General features: G+C 38.2%; 2 protein-coding genes across 3 annotated transcripts; both read right to left on the bottom strand.

Annotated features, from left to right (window-relative positions):
- Positions 1-1,289: 1,289 nt before the first annotated feature.
- LOC141911122 (transmembrane protein 126-like) lies at positions 1,290-17,028 on the bottom strand. The gene is made up of 3 exons (XM_074802083.1): positions 16,919-17,028; positions 2,713-2,856; positions 1,290-1,887 (listed from the first exon to the last, which is right to left on the bottom strand). The coding sequence occupies exons 2-3, from the start codon at positions 2,844-2,846 to the stop codon at positions 1,374-1,376; spliced, it is 648 nt and encodes a 215-aa protein (XP_074658184.1). The 5' UTR covers positions 2,847-2,856; positions 16,919-17,028; the 3' UTR covers positions 1,290-1,373.
- On the bottom strand, positions 9,859-12,436 carry LOC141911197 (uncharacterized). Of its 2 annotated transcripts, none has more exons than XM_074802176.1 (5): positions 11,294-12,436; positions 10,989-11,181; positions 10,537-10,815; positions 10,164-10,369; positions 9,859-10,059 (listed from the first exon to the last, which is right to left on the bottom strand). In XM_074802176.1, the coding sequence occupies exons 1-5, from the start codon at positions 11,621-11,623 to the stop codon at positions 9,982-9,984; spliced, it is 1,086 nt and encodes a 361-aa protein (XP_074658277.1). In that variant the 5' UTR covers positions 11,624-12,436; the 3' UTR covers positions 9,859-9,981. The 2 variants fall into 2 exon arrangements, with proteins under 2 accessions (XP_074658277.1, XP_074658278.1); XM_074802177.1 differs by having other exon boundaries at positions 10,170-10,369.
- Positions 17,029-17,111: the final 83 nt, after the last annotated feature.

The following is a 17,111-nucleotide window of genomic DNA, read 5'->3' as shown; positions in this document are numbered from 1 at the left end:
GAATGAATAGTACATAGTATCCCATGGTTCATTAGATCCATTTGACATCATTATTGCATTAGGCCTAAATTAAAAGAAAACATCCCCCCTCTGGTGTGATGAAACACAAACAAACTAGTTTCAGTAGAGTATAGGACTATCTTCATTGAAGCCATTGTGTGTCTAGTAGCCTACAGATAACTCTCATAGATGCATAGTCCTATGAGGGCAATTCAGGGGCGGATCTAGGGGGGATGTGGGGGTGGCCGGACCCCCCTTAACTTTGAAGTGCCCTCAAAATTGTCACCCTAAATTTTTTTGACCAAGGTTTTCCACCTAACATTTTTTCAACTCATGAAATGACCGAAAGCACCCCCTAAAATGGTGTAGAAGTATCCGGAGTACGTTGTGTTTCGTAAAGAGTGCCCTTTTTTCTCATTGGACACCCCCCATGGAAAATCCTAGATCCGCCCCTGCGATTCATCAAAGGATTTTTGCTTATTGACAAATAATAGCATCTGGACTAAAATTAACTCGACCTCACTACTGAAGTCGATGGATATTAAGTGAAGCTTGAGACTAGCTATGATATTGATGGATTAACTTGAGTGTGTTTTGGAGTTCCTCATATTTCCTACTGACCACAGTAGATTACAGATGTTTATACTTTTTTTCACTTCAAGTGAAAAAAAGTTCCCGACAGACAGCTGATATGGATTACACAAGGATTTACATTAAGTTGGACAATGGGACCATGCATTTATCTATGGAATATGTGAAAATATGGATTAGGCTAAGGAGTACGAATCAACACAGAAAGGGAATAACATTACTGAAAAACGGGACAAATTTATTTATACGGAATAAGCTTATACGGTTTAACCGGAAACAGATTAACCGATGTTGATTGTATTGGAAGCACAAACATGTAGTTTAATAAGAGATTCCCCATGACCCAGTCAAACCCAGTGCAAGCCAACAAAATTTCTGCCAATCAGCAACCAAGAACTTGCAAATACACTATACCAATGGTTTGAATGGTGGGGTATTTCTCATTCGATCCTTTTCACACCCATGAATAGCAATTGGCATTAGTTTATATACAATGATTGACTACACACCAAATTTCAAGGCCCATCACTTCCCACCACAACAATAACTGATGCATTAGACTAGTATCAATATGTATTGATCTACAGCTACATCACATACTATCACACTGAATGTAATAATAGCCCACTGGTGCCCCAAGTGGGCAAAAAACAATTAAAATTCTCCATCTATTTCAAGATTTTATTTTTCAATTTCACCTACTTAAATAACAATCAATCGCTCTACAAAAATGAATATGTTTTTCTAATCTGATGCGCTTTATTGGTATAAATTCCTGAATTTTATCGAACTTTCACTAGCGTTCTATCTTCCTCGTTCAATTTAACGTTCGCCGTAAGTTGCTGATCGATGACAAATGCCGCAGCGAGTGTCTGCAAAACGAAACTAAATCCCAAGATACCTTTCGATGGTCGGTAAATCTTCCACAAAAATCGACCTAGATCGCCGAAATTTTTCAGCGCGGGGAGCGCCGTCGGGTTGTACTTCCGTGCAACCATGAAACACAGCATCGGCGTGAGCATTCCCGGCCACGCCCATCCGACGCTCAACTGTGTTACAGCACTACGAACCTGTGCGCATGACGTGCAGGTGAATTCTCCCAGAACGAGTTTATTCGTGACAGCGATCGTCTGGCCAAGAACGACGAACATGGCTGGTACTACGACGCACGGCCCGTACGTGATCAAAGTTCCAAAACCACGTAGTTTAAACGTGTTGCGTACTTTGTTCGTGTAGATGATTCCGGGTACGATCGACGCAGCGCTCAACAATCCTAAACCATATGTGAAAGGCCACCTGAATTCAAACATCAAAATAAATCAAATCACAAAATGCAATTAAATTGAATAGGGTGCATGTTTATCATGAAAATTTCAAGATTCTATTGCAACTGGTTTTTGAGTTATTGTGGTAGCACATATTCCACATGGCCACAGACATGATACAACCATAATAACTCCCACCACTTTGTCTGGTAATCATGTATATCATTAAACCTGTCTCTTACATGTGCTAGTCATAGAGTATACATCTTTATATATTGTTTTGAAGATGTCCTAGAATTTACCATTCCTGGCATAGTAGATTGCTGTGTCACGATGAACCATTCTTCAAAAAATGTTCTCAATAAATAACAGGACATCATGCGTTGATAACTCAAAGATAACTAGACCATTTGTAGCGAATTCGACAATGCTAGGTGAACGCGCTCCATTTGGTCTGTACCAGGTATAGACCAATTTAGTAAAACTAGTCATAGTGTAAACGCTTCTCGAAGCTACAACGTCTACATAAGAGAATCTAATTCCCTGGTCAAGCAAGGAGAGATTGAGGCACGAAAAACTATCAAATTGGTTTTTCTATTTAACCAAATCGTATTTTGCAAGGTTTGATGGTAAAGTGCTAACTACATATTGGGCCAATACAATATTTCTAATGATCTTGCCTATAGCCTACCTGCAGATACCTAACAATATTTGAGTAAGAAGGGAGAGTTCATTTTCCCACTAGCATGATATAGGGCTAAGCGTAAACCAGACTGCAATCATCTAAATTTACTCGATTTCTACGACCTTCGGAAGTTTACGCAATGAGTTGCTAAAAATGAATACTGGTACTCACACTTCCATCCGCTTGGGGTGATTGTTAATTCTCTTCCACAGCATGTTTAACGCTTCTTCACGAGATAACATCTGCGCTCCTGGTGGAAGTTCATCTTTCGACAGACGGCGAATTTCTTTTCTGCTATTCATCATGAGTCCGTTTCTGTAAAAGTGTAGCGTTTTTACTTATTAAACTAAATGCAACTCCTCATAGATAAGATAGCGTGACGAAGGCACAACCTGGTGCTGGTCTAAAGTAAACTAGGGGTCCAGGGACACCATGCCCACTTGGGAAGCGGTTTCAAATGCTCAACAATCTAACAATTTTAATATTCAACACCCCCTGGTGACTATGTAAAAAACCAATGACCTTGAAACCCACCACAATCATAGAACATGTCAACAGCTACGATTATTGATTGTGATAACAAAATATGCCTCGTTACCAATTTAATATGGAAATACAAAGTTACTTTACTATTCAATGCCCCCTGGTGGCCATATGCAAATCAACCCAATGTCCTTGAAACTCACCACAATCTTAGAACATGTCATGAACTACAACTTTGCAATTGATCATGATAACAAAATATGCCTAGGTACCAATATAATAAGGAAATACTAAGTTATTCTACTATTCAACGCCCCCTGGGGACCATATAGAATAACTAATGTCCTTAAAACTCACCACAATCATAGACGATGTAATGAGCTAAAACTTTACAATTGATTGTGGTAACAAAATATGCGTAGGTACAAATATAATATGGAAACACTAAGTTATTGTATTATTCAATGCCCCCTGGTGGCCATATACAAAAACCAATGACCTTGAAATTCACCAAAATCATAGAACACGTTATGGGCTAGAACTTTCCAATTGATTGTAGTAACACAATAGGTATTAATATAATCAAAAATACTCCTCTTTATGTATTTTTGATATAATGTGGAAAAACTTTTTCCCACCTACAAATGAGTACTGATGACACCAAAATGGCCGCCAATTGCGTCATAATTTGCTGATCAAAAATATCTGTCTCAGGTATACCCATCACAAATTGCAATGAGAAATGGCAAACCAGTAGGAAGCTACAGGACCTAGAATTCTGGCCAAAATTGACATTTTTGGGCACTAAAAAAGTCATAGGACGACCATCTCGAGTCCGATCGACCCAATTTTTCTTATGCTGATGGGCCCTTGGAGGATTGAAATACATACAAAAGATCAAGGTAATTAATCAAAGCGTCTTCAAAATTTCCCTCAAAAACTTGTGTAAAAAGTGCTGATTTTGGCGAACAACAATGGCTGCCAGTCGGCCATCTTGATTCTGACAGGGCCAGTTTTTGGGCTGAAGATGTGTCTAGGGTAGATACATATTGTGTAACCCAAACATCAAGACATTACATTGAAGTGTCTTCAAAACTTCCCAAAATAACTGGATTGCGTCTACGGACGTGAAGGGGCCTCCTGCCGCCGGAAATAATATAAAGTCGAGGTTAAATCGGCAGTGAAAAGTAAGGGAACTGGCATATCAACAACGAAAATAGCAACAGATCCGCTATAGATAAAGTGTATAAGATCATTCCTCGGAGGTCAGTATCACCACTCCCCAGAGAACTAAGTGTAGCAACACCGACATCATTGTGAATCTCTCCTCAGCTACGCTCTCAACATATCAACTTCTTGGATTTCTCTCTACCCCACTGTAAGTCGAATATTCTGGATTTTATGTCTGATTTAGAACTTCGCAAAAACTCGTCGTCAAATTTGGACTATAGTTTTTTGTTTATGAACTTACAAACTATCTGTGATAATCTTCGGATTAACTATTCTCAATTTTTACCTCGCCGGAACTCAAAAAATTGGACTCTGTTCGTATTTCTGAAGCCGATAAAGGTGGTAAAATTGTTCTGTTAGATATCTGCGAGATATCAAAAAATGTTCTCCCTTCTTGGTGATTCCAATGTATACAAACCATTTAAATCCAACCCTCTTTCTCGGATGCAAGCTTCATTCAAAAAGAGTCTTTCTGATATTATCAAACGTTTCCCGGATTCTTAAGACATTCTTTTGAAATTCCGATCTCGCCTTCCCTCTCTCCCATATATTACGGGCAGCCTAAAATTAACAAACAAGATGTTCCCCTGCGCCCTATCGTATCGAACTGCAACTTTCCCTCTTATCGCTTATCCAAATTTCTGGCTAAACAATTATCCCCGGTTCTTAGTTCCTTTCCCCCCTCGCACTTACGGCACAACCAAGATTTACTTTTGAACGTTTAAGAAACATTATTCCTGGTAATGATAAATTCATCTTGTTCGACGCTAGCTCTCTGTTTACCAATGTCCCTCTCGCGCCTACCTTGGATTTTCTCAAACGTAAACTACCCTCATTAGACTTCAATTTTGATATTCCTACTGATTCTATCACTGAATTAATTGAAATTTGCACTCATAACTCCTTTTTCAGTTTTAATAATTCATATTTTGAACAGGTCTTTGGCATGTCCATGGAGAACCCCCTTAGCCCTATTTTAGCAAATTTATTTCACGAACATGTTGAAACTATTACTGTTGAACTATTACCTCTCTACACTAGCACTCCCCCTAAGCTTTGGTTACGATATGTTGATGACGTTCTTGCACTTATTCCTGGCAATTTTTATATTGATTTATTTCTCTCAATCATTAACTCTTTTTACCCCTCGTTGAACTTCACATTTGAATTGGAAGTTGATGGAAAAATCCCATTTTTAGATGTGTGCATTCATAATTATCTGTAGTGTTTGAAATGCTCAGTTTAAAGGAAACCCACTCATTCTGGATCCTACTTGCATTATTTTTCCTTTACTACTTATAGCATAAAACTCGGTGTTGCTCAAGGATTATTTCTTCGCGCTTTTAGGATTTGCGACCTCCTTTTTCTAGATGATGAACTCACCCTGATCAGGAATTACCTTAATAAGTTAGCTTATCCCAACAACCTTTTGAATAATGCTCGTTTTCGAGGCCCGTCGCACTCATTTTTGTAATTCTCAAGTTTTGCGCCCACAGAAACAGCCCATCGTCGTACCTTTTGTTCCTTTTTTGGAAAAATCAATAACCCCCTTCATCTCCTTAACAAACAGCTCGTTTTCACTTACAATAATGAACTTAGTCATAACTTAACTCACAATTCCTGCAAAACCTAACCTTTGAACATTGGTGTATAAAAAATCCCTTGCAAAATCTGTAATAAAATACATATTGGTGGAACTGGGCGTCAGAGAACATAAGCGCCTCAACAAGCGCCTCAGAGAACATAAAAATGACGTCAAAAATTTCAAACCCGAGAGTGGAGTAGTTAATCATGTTTATGAAACTAGACACAATTTTGATTTTGATAATGCCGCTATAATTTTTGAAGAAATAGAAGCTGCATACCTAGGCGTGCCCCCTTTTAGCCAAATCCAAAAAGGGCTCTGTACTGTAGGTAATGGTCCATAGAACATTCATACCAAATTTGGACTTGATCTGATTAAAACTCTAGGAATGATAGCAATTTGAAGAAATAGAAATTCCACCCACAGGGGCGCCCCTGGGGCTGGAATTTTTTTGGACGAATCCAAAAAATGGCTCTTTAACTTCATAGGCAATGGTCCATAGAACATTGATACCAAATTTGGAATTGATTGGATCAAAACTGTAGGACTAGTAGCAATTTGAAGAAATAGAAATTCCACCCCAGGGGCGCCCCTGGGGCTGGAATTTTTTTGGACGAATCCAAAAAAATGGATCTGTAACTTTATAGGCCTTGGTCCATAGAACATTTATGCCAAATTTGGAATTGATCTGATTAAAACTGTAGGACTAGTAGCTATTTGAAGAAAAAGTTGACAGACGCACAAACGAACGAATGAACTAACGAACGGACGACAACGGCTCACCCCCTAACCCATTAACTCTGCTGACCTTCGGTCACAGCGGAGCTAAAAATATGGATAAATGTGTTAATTTGAATAAAAGTTTTTCTCGCTTTACTGGTACCCCCCGCCCATTATTCTAATTCTGTGAGCTTGTTTTCCTCCGTTTGACACTTCCACTCACTCACTCCCTCCCTCACTCATTCCTTGAATCTTAACCAACTTTAATTTCAAGCAAACTATCATCAGGCCTAAAAACCTCTGATATTTCTTGTTCTTACTGTTGTATTTATTTGATTAGTTTGTCGTATTTCATGTATGAGATTCAACGAGTCACGCAGAGCAGCATCTATTGTTGTGTTGCTAAGACACTGATTTTTCATGCTGGCAAGCGTTGACGCGTTTATGAGTGAAAACAAAAGACGTACTAAAATATTTTTGGTGACAATTTTTAGCCACTTCAAATATATAATTATTGAAAGTCTTAACAATGAAAAGTTAAGTGTAGGTAGGGCCTAGTTTATTTATTGAAATCGTAGTTGGTAAGCACCGAGCATTAAACGTGTCGACTGAGAATGAGAAGTTATTTTCAACAAGTCATAGGAGACAACAGTTCTTGGACTCAGGCTCAAACCGACCCCTCTCACGACTGGGTGAAGAGCACAGGGGCTAGTGGCGTTGTAGATGTATTGGGGTGAACTGTAGCTTTGATCATCCAGTGTCCCAGGTAATACAGTCTCATCAAGAACATCCCTAATTATTTTTACCTGTAACCACCTAGAAATTTTTAGTAGCTACTAGGCCTTGCTGTACAGGGCCTGAGGCTTTTTAAGTTTCTTTCAAACACTTTTCAAATATCATTTGTGATCTGTAATACATTTGATTAAAAATTTGCAAGAGGTGTGGATCTGCACTTTTACCATCTTTAGATTTCAAGCCTAATGTTCCATTCATTGAAAAAACCTGGTGTGAGGGTGGGGTGGCGGTAGGCCTATATGGGAGGGGTCGGTATATATGGGTTGACTGTATATAGGCCTGCCCTAGTTGTACATCTGGGATAATTTTACATAATGGCTCCAGTTATGGAGTAATCTGCACTATATCTACGTATGCGCATGTGTGAAGGATTAGGGTTTTGGTAAGGTGAGGCTTTATATAAATTAACTCACCCAACCTCCAGTCGTGTGCTGTGGCGCAGTGGGTAAAGTGCTCTACTACTTTTTGGTTTGATCTCGATCTAATCAAATATATAATCCCAATATTACAATTCAGAATCTTACTGTAATGCACATGCGCTAAAACTGTACTCCGTAACCGGAGCTATCGCACTCCATTTACGGACTCTGTAACCAGAGCCACAGGGATAATTCTAAGCTACAACAAGAGTATCACTGTCAAAATCATGACAACCCATAAGCGCTTTTACGAAACTGAATCTTTGTAAATCGATTTAACTTTCACGTATTAAATATAGTTCAATATTATATATAATAGTTCACGAAGTGGCTATTCGTACGGACACGTACAAATAAAAAATAATTCCGTAGGCTATTCGTACACACGCGTACGGATTACTCTGGAATGTTCGTACCGGAAGGGATAGGTTAGGGTAAGGTAAGGCTGTAGTTAAAACATTCGGCCGATTGTCAGCGAGCTCGGTGGTCTAGTGGTATGATGCTGCGCTAGTAAATTACTGGCCCGGGGTTCGAGCCTCGCTCGATCCGCTCTATTTTTCTCTAACTCCATTCTCCACACTTTCCTTGATTTTTCTAAGTCACGCACCTCTGTACGCATGCGCGGCGTTAATCAGCCAATCAGCGACAGTTAATTGGAATCACCGGCATCTCGGCCCACTGCCAACTCGTCCCATTGCCGAGTCGGACCACTGACTCGGCCCACTGGCAAACTCGGCCCACTAATGCGTGCAGTATTCCCAGCGTGGGATTCGATCCCGGAACCTACGGACTACGAGGCGGACACTCTACAAGCTACGCCATGGAGACACCCGCAATATTGTCACATATAATTAGTTCAAGAAGGCTATGATTACGAAATTGCCGAGGTCTGCAAACTTTCTTTTCTGCCAATTTACAGATAAATAAAAGTAATGAAATCATAATGAAAGATAACGTTCAATTTCATTTTATTCAATTAATCAATATTTTTCGACTTTAATATATTGTAATTTAAGACCTTTAAATGCTTTGTGAACTTGATTTTTTTTAACCAAAAATGAGTTAATTTTATTCAATTAATCAATATTAGTTTACAAATTGAATATACCGTAATTTGAGACAAAATTATGATGTTTATGATTCTGTCTGATATTTTGTATGTGTAAATATTATATTTTGTACGAAAGTGAATAAAAAGATCTTCACTGCAATTACATTTAGGGGTTTTGTGTTTGATTAGATTTTGCGTTACTGGCTATGGTGCTGCTGTTTTCTTTGGAACAAGAAATTCTCCGATACTAAAAAACGAAATTATGTATTTCTATGAAATAAAGAAAACAATTTTGGTTAGAAATTACACTATTAGCCTGGCTTTTGCTCTGGTTTCTGTAAACTTTATTGAAGTGTAAGATTAGGAACTTCCTTTATTACATGTTGAGGAGCATTATTTTGTAATTGTGAGTATGGCCCACAATGAATTCATGGCATTTGACAGGTTTCGTGTATATTTTCGTACTTAATACAGATATAGTGTCCTTAATGCGAACCCCTTGCACGTCCTCATTTTGCAAAATCGGATTTTGCGTAAATGTCATATCGTTTCAATTTCTGTAAATTTAGAACAGCAATAATCCAACACAAGACCATCTTACGATATAATAGTTTAGATTTATTGATTCTATAGGAAATAATGCTTTTGAGAATTTTAATTTACAATATCACAGATAAAAAAGTGGGGAATCTACAGTTCACATTCACAATATTGTTACACATATACCGCCACGTAATGAGCAATTCTTTTCAATAAGTCGGACACAACTATTCGCCCATCGCTGAAACTGTCCCATAAACTGCAAATTTTTTCGTGCAGCTGCGCGTATTTAGCCCTCTGGTGCCTTAGGACCTTTTTATCTTTTAGTTGACGAGTCTGCGTTGGGATGAGGAAGGCTTCTCCAAAAATAAGACTTATCAACAAATAGAGGTTTAACTGCCCTTTCTGTGCCTTCGAATTTAGAGGTGTATGCCACCCTTCGACGTCGTTGTTGGTGCGCATGCTACGTTGATACACCGACCATGCTGCTGGTGACCATATATCCGAATTTATCCACGTGTTTCGAATATACTCGGTTAATTCGCGCAGTTTTTCGGTCGCAGCATCCCCGCAGAGTCCATTGAATACATTAGTTATTAAATCGGCGGGCAGGTAGCCTATGGCAGTGAAAGCAATTTCCTGATGTATCTCCGCGTTCCCGCGTCGCTCGTATAGGCAGTCTGCAGCCCTAATTCCTGCAAAATAAGAATATAATATTATAAGATAAGGCAATAGAAATCAAGCGTATCACAAATTTACTATCAGTAAATTTGTGATGAAATTACTAAATAATACATACCTGTACCTTGCGCCATACAGCCTGCTCCCAATGAAAACTGCATCCGTGAATGCTACAATCCGGTAAGACTGAATGCAATGCTCGCCACAAAGCCGATTCGACGATTCCAAAGACGACTTTGAATGTTGCGTCCATGTACCAACGTTTGCTGGCCTTCAGGATATCGACCTGCTTATCTGTTGCGAATATGACATGTCTCCTATAATCTGAAAAAAATATATTATCTATGATGAAAGCTGTTGAAAATACTCTGATTCTCTGAGCGTATTTTTTGAAAGCCGATTGTGTTTATTTTTCAATTTTCAAGTTTGTTTGTTTCAGTTATTTACTCAAATTAATGATTGAGCGAGAATGCTAATAGATCGATACTTACCGACCGAAATATCTTTTCTGAAAAACCCTTCGGCAATGAATTCAGTTTCCAAATGAAAATGTAAGTCATTCGGGTGATCGAGTCGCTGGCCTTGTCGCGCTCTGTTGCCCTGTCTCGCCAAATTGTCAGGAGCTGGAACAGATTTAATTGCCATGTTTTCGTCGGTGATTTGTTCATGCATCACCTCCTCTACGATTGCCGCAGCTGAGCGAAAGACATTTTCTTTCACCCGTTTTTTCACTTCTGTGCTAATTCTAGCAGCTACTGCGACACTGGCACCTAAAAGAACAAAAGTTAATTCATCAAAGATCATTTCAATTACAATTAGGGTCAGAAAACTGCATTCATTTGTGTTTGTCATATTGAGTTTCAAAAACTTTCACTTTCCGTGTGCCGCCCTCAAAAAGTCAAACTAATTCGATAAATCTAATGAACTTTAGTTATCTGCCTACCTGGAGGATGATTGTGCTCCGAAAGTCTCGAGTATTCCGTGGCATTCTGTATCGAAGATGCTTTGCAATTTATGAGTTTATTTCTAACAGAGCACCTCCAATGAACTGTTGAATTAGTTGCACGTTTTTTTGTGTACGAGAAGCCCAGTGAATCGAACAATTTGTCTTGTCCTCTCTGCGAAGAAGATGATACCTGAAAAAGGGAACATTATCATATATAAATACATATATAAAATAAGAATTGAAATACTAATCTCCATTCAACGTAGTTATTTAGATGAAGCAATTTAGTTTTGACAAAATACCTTTGTGTATGTAATTTCATCCTCGTCTTCGACCTCTCTGGGTACAGGGTCTCTGATCGAAGATTCATCAAAATCCATTGGCTCTTCGACCTCTCTTGGTACAGGATCCCTGATCGAAGATTCATCGAAATCCATCGGTTCTAATATCGATGGTTCTCGGATTGGTGGAAAGGTATCATCAGTTGACAAGCGAAGGCTCGCCCTCTGTGCGGCTCCAGTCCCCAACGATAACCGTGTACTTTCTGCCTGGGGTATCGCTGGTAAAGTGCACTTCGTGCGAATGCACTTCCACGGAATTTCCTTGCCACTTTTCACTGCTTCCCGGTACATTTCTCGGGTTATTCCAGTGTTATGAAATGAGGATTTTACACTATAGTTTCAATGTCAGATGTATATCTTATGATTATCAGTAAAATAACAATTGTAGTAGATACTCTATTGATTTAGTAATTACCAACTTTGGAGAAAGATAATTAATATCATCATAGTTCTGAATAGTATATTGTAAGTTTGGCACTCTCTCACATGTCAGTTTTACGCTTATGTCAACTCTAGTCATCACTTATAAATATTTAATCAACATTTTTGAGATAGTTCAGAAAGTCCAGTCCAGCTCAGTTCAGTTGAGTTCAGGATAGATCAGATCAGAACAGGGCCACCTGCGAGTAGTGAGCTCCGGATATCATAGCGAAAAGGCCGACCTGCGAGTCGCGAGCTTTGACATACATCAATAAATAATATTCACGTCAGATCATCGAAAATATACTAGTTAGTATTCTCGTCTGGATTCGGATTTTAAGAGACGTTCGACAAAGGATCGCTTCCGTTAGTAGAGCACACCTCTTTAATAGTCTCTCTACAACATAGGCACGGTATCAACTGGTCGACCAGCACGAAAGTACACCTTTCTGCTGATCGTGGAATTGGACGAAAACAAAGTTTACGTCTATTCGTTTCACCAGTCTTGCAGATTCGGTGCTGCCATTTCCCGCAATCGTCGCACAATATACCCTCTTGCCTTGGTCTTACTTCCTTCTCGCAAGAAATACATGTAGAATCTCTGGAGGCCATAATAATCGCTGTTCTCAAGTCGTTGTTATCGCTTTAGCAAAATGCTGGATAGTGATGACCCACAGAAAAATCAAGGGGTTTATATACCATCTGCAGTTCCAATGGCAAACTAATTAGTCAGGATCAATCAAAATTCCAATCTACTCACCAAACAGATCAGTTTCTTTCTTAATTAATGATTAGTTCGATTAATAATTAGTTTTGATTACTGTTCATCCGTTCACGCATATATGGAATAGATTGAATTCATTTAATAATTTTGATTTTATTTTGAACATTTCAAGGGGATTCTTTCAAGGATGCTTGTGCTATAGAAGCTAAAGTTAAAGCTTTGAACCTAAATAAAGCATTTAATGCTTAAATGACGGGCCACCATTCGGTCTTAAGACATTGTATTTAATGATACAAGACATCAAGAGTAAGAAATGATCAAAACTAAACAAAAATCGAACTCCATCAGGACAAAAATGACACCTTTCGTTTGTTGCCAGTCATAGAATTGAAAATTACGTGGAAATAATGACGGCTGAAAGACCAATTACACAAAAAGATAATCCATATGGCCGAACTTCCTATGGCAATTGATTTATTGTTACAGATTAGAGAGCAAATAAATAATAAGGATGGGAACGTTAACAATCTTTTTTGTTCCTCAAGAATAGAGGTACCAGTATCAGTACCAATAAAAAGTTTACTGACTTTTTCAAATGTTCAATCCCACCATGAGGTTTAACAAAAATTTGTCAGTGTTTACTTATAATAATAATAAATACATGTCTTGATAGTGCAGGTATGCTATAAAAACAGTTCAGATGCGCTTCTCCGGTAATTTATTCATCTAGTAATTATAAGATGAACGCATTTATAGATTACACGTCCATGATTATATAATTGACTAAGTTGTCATCAGTCCCGTTCTGACTAAGTGCTGACTACTTTTCTACAATTCCATTAGTTCACCTGTGTTTCTTGATTGAAGAAACAATGTGAATTAGTTCAAGCGAACTGAAATCAATCACAACAACTAACAAACTAACAATTTCCTTTGACGTTAAAATAATGATTAAGTTTATTTTCAAAAGAAATTTACAAAATACAAAAATATCACGTTAAGATTTTATGACAATAAAATTTTGTCCATATTAAACCATCGAATCCTCCCAGGCGCAGGGATTCGAACCTGATGGCATTAGCGATACTGATCGAGATTAGCGATGCCATCAGGTTCGAATCCCTGCCGTGGGAGTGTATTAAACAAAATCCGAATTATGTTCTCCTATTTGATACGAATTAAACGAGTTATACTGTAGTACAGTACATTGCAAAGATTGCTGCATTTAAACTGCGCAGGAAATGGGCCAACTTGGTGGGCCGAGTTGGTTGGGACGAGTTGGCAGTGGGCCGACTTGACCGTACTTCGTTGTTAGCGTACAGATCCTAGTTCCATACGAATAGCCTCCAGAGAAATCCGTAAGGGTCCGTACAAGTAGCCACAGCGAATAGTTTAATTATTGTAGGGGCTCGTATCAGAGTTGTAGGTAATGTAAAAACGATAATCTGTTAATCCAATGTATATAGTATATATAAAATAACAAGGGGGCTAACGACGCTCACAATCTACTCAACTTCAGTCGCTTACTATTTCGTTATTTCTCATCCGATTTTGATAATCCAGGCATGATATGAAAGCTAATAGCTTCCTGCTTCTAACGAAACTAGTCCCGTTAACTTTCAATGAAAAGTTTGTGAAAAATATGTCTTTGAACGCGAAATTCGGACCGAAATCGCCTGGACCGAAAATGCTATGACGCCGGTTTTCGTCGATTTCGAAATTTCAAACGTTGAGTTCGACGCGAAATCCTTCACCGATTTTGATGATCGAGGGCTTCAAATGCGCAAAACTTTCTATATTTTCTAAATATTGCGGTTGTTTCGTTGATCCATACGATATTCCAGCTTTGCAAACGCGAATTTTCCGATTTTACGTCAATTCACGAACCCCATGCGCGATCTCAAAATGGCGACTGTCATCTCCCACAATGCTTAGCGCAATGCTGAACCGAAATGAATTTTATTTCCAATTTATTTTCTGTCTATATTTACGTGAAATTCAGAATCTATTATAACCTGATCGTGTTTATTCTAGCTTAAATAAGATAAAATATCATTTGATTGAATTGTTACGAAATAAAATTCACTGCGGACCTGTTGCTAGTTCAAGTTCAAGGTCGCCATTTTGAGATCGCGTGTCGAGTGCGTGAATTGACGAAAATCGAAAAATTCGCGTTTGCAAAGCTGGAATATCGTATGGATCAACGAAACAACCGCAATATTTAGAAAATATAGAATGTTTTGCGCATTTGAAGCCTTCGATCATCAAAATCGGTGAAGGATTTCGCGTCGAACTCAACGTTTGAAATTTCGAAATCGACGAAAACCGGCGTCATAGCATTTTCGGTCCAGGCGATTTCGGTCCGCGTTCAAAGACATATTTTTCATGAACTATTCATTGAAAGTTAACGGGACTAGTTTCGTTAGAAGCAGGAAGCTATTAGCTTTCATATCATACCTGGATTATCAAAATCGGATGAGAAATAACGAAATAGTAAGCGACTGAAGTTGAGTAGTTTGTGAGCGTCGTTAGCCCCCTTGTTATTTTATACATACTATATACATTGGATTAACAGATTATCGTTTTTACATTACCTACAACTCTGATACGAGCCCCTATGATAGCGCCATAATCAGTCAGGAACACTTTCCAAAAACGGCTTATTCTGCCAATTTCGGCGTTTTCCGCCAATAACGGCAGAATCAGCCATTTATGGATTACTCAGTTTTAAACTGCTTCTGCCAATTTAGCCGAAATCGGCGTTTTCTGCCATTTTTGGCTTGTTCTTAAAAAACGCCATTTCCGCCGTTTTCAGCTGTTACAGTTTCTAAAACTACATCGCCAGAAACGGCGTTTTTAGCTTAGATAGTTTTACAGGTGCTATTTATAATGCTTAGTTCGATGGGAGTCCCTATTATGACATCATCGCTTTTGTGCTGGCATACATTTGTATATTTGCGCCGAAAAATTAATCTCCTTGATCCGTTCCAGGCTTCAAGAAAGAATTAAATATAAATGTATGGGTTTCCGATGGCAAATGTATTTGAATTCTGTTCTTTCTGTATACCTGTATTCTATGAAATAAATATATACATACATGTATCCCAAATTGTTTCGAAAATGTTTGTTGTATTTTGAAATGAGTCTAGATACAGCTGTATCGATTTTGAGTTGTAACGTCATCGGCCACCAATTCATTCAATCACTATCCATCACAAGAATCCATCAATTAGCTTGGAGGCATCGAAGATGTTAATTACCTTCAATTAACCAACATCATATGCAGTCCAATATATCCCTCAACCATTCTATGCTTTATTAGGCAAGATAAGACCATGGGCAAAACTTAAAACTAGATTTTTGATACACTAGTTTATACATCCATGATTGATTTGTCTTATGAGAATAATAATTATAATAATAATAATTTTATTTTTAACATATAATATTTACACATCCGTTCACCTCAGCAAATTAATTATTTTATTCCGAAAAAAGTACCGTGTAGACACTAGGGGAAACGTCTAAGTGGGTGGGGGAATCCTCATATATAACAAGTGGATTGCCAATAATGGCTTAACAGTTTATGATTATAAAACTAACTACGCCAAAAACGGCGGAATACGCCAGAAATGGCAAATGTTTTTATGTGTACCCATGGCAACGTTTACTTAAAAACTTTATAATAGTTTTTAAAACTAGTTCCCAAATTTATTTTTAACAAAAATCATGATTAATAAACTTGTTTCATGCTGTAGTAGTTTTGAGAGTTTTCCCGGAGTTTTTGGGCTTCATATGACGTAATCATTTAGAAAAACGTAAATTTGACCACTTTACCTAGCTCAAAAATTTCCATCCTAGCGTCATATGAAAGCTTATCGTCTGCTCCAGATTATGACGTCATCGGCAACATGCGCTAATTGAACAGGAAGTGCGCAAAAAACTTTAAAGCAAAGCTCGAAACTTAGTGAGCTGAAACTGGCTGATTAAGCCATAAACGACTGTGAAAGTTTCAAAACTGAGTGATCCATAAACGGCTGATTCTGCCGTAATTGGCGGAAAACGCCGAAATTGGCAGAATAAGCCGTTTTTGGAAAGTGTTCCTGACTGATAATGTATATATTTTTTTATTATAATATGGTTTAGTGAATCCAATTTAGTAAATCAACTCATTTATGGATGCGGTTTAGTAAATTGATTTATTTATTAAATCGACTAACTTGCTCGCCTAGTAGCAAGTTAGTGCCAGTGGCGATTTAGTCAGCTAAAATCCACAACATGAACATGTCTTGTTTCTGAAGAATGTGTGATGATTTAAAAGTTAAATGTTGTGTAAGATCTGTCTGGTTGGGTAAGCTATGCAGGTTTTTCTGTAGAGAGGTTCATATCAAAAACTTACCACCAACGATTAGGTAACTAACTATAGGGTAAGAGACACATACCTCGATTCGGTCTTGTAAAAATTGAAGCCGGGTGATGAGCTCAACGACCTTGAAATTCTCTCCGCGGTACTATAGACTGTCCGCCTGTCCCATTCAAATTGAAGAAAGAGACCGGTAACCAGTCTATAAATAGTACTCAATTTATTAGACTGGTTACCGGTCCCTATCTTCTGAATGGGACAGGCAACCGGTC

This window comes from Tubulanus polymorphus, chromosome 9, assembly GCF_964204645.1.
Source record: "Tubulanus polymorphus chromosome 9, tnTubPoly1.2, whole genome shotgun sequence".
In the NCBI taxonomy this organism is placed as follows: Eukaryota; Metazoa; Nemertea; class Palaeonemertea; order Tubulaniformes; family Tubulanidae; genus Tubulanus; species Tubulanus polymorphus.
The sequence above is the reverse complement of the archived record's forward strand: the minus strand, read 5'-3'. Positions and strand labels throughout refer to the sequence as shown.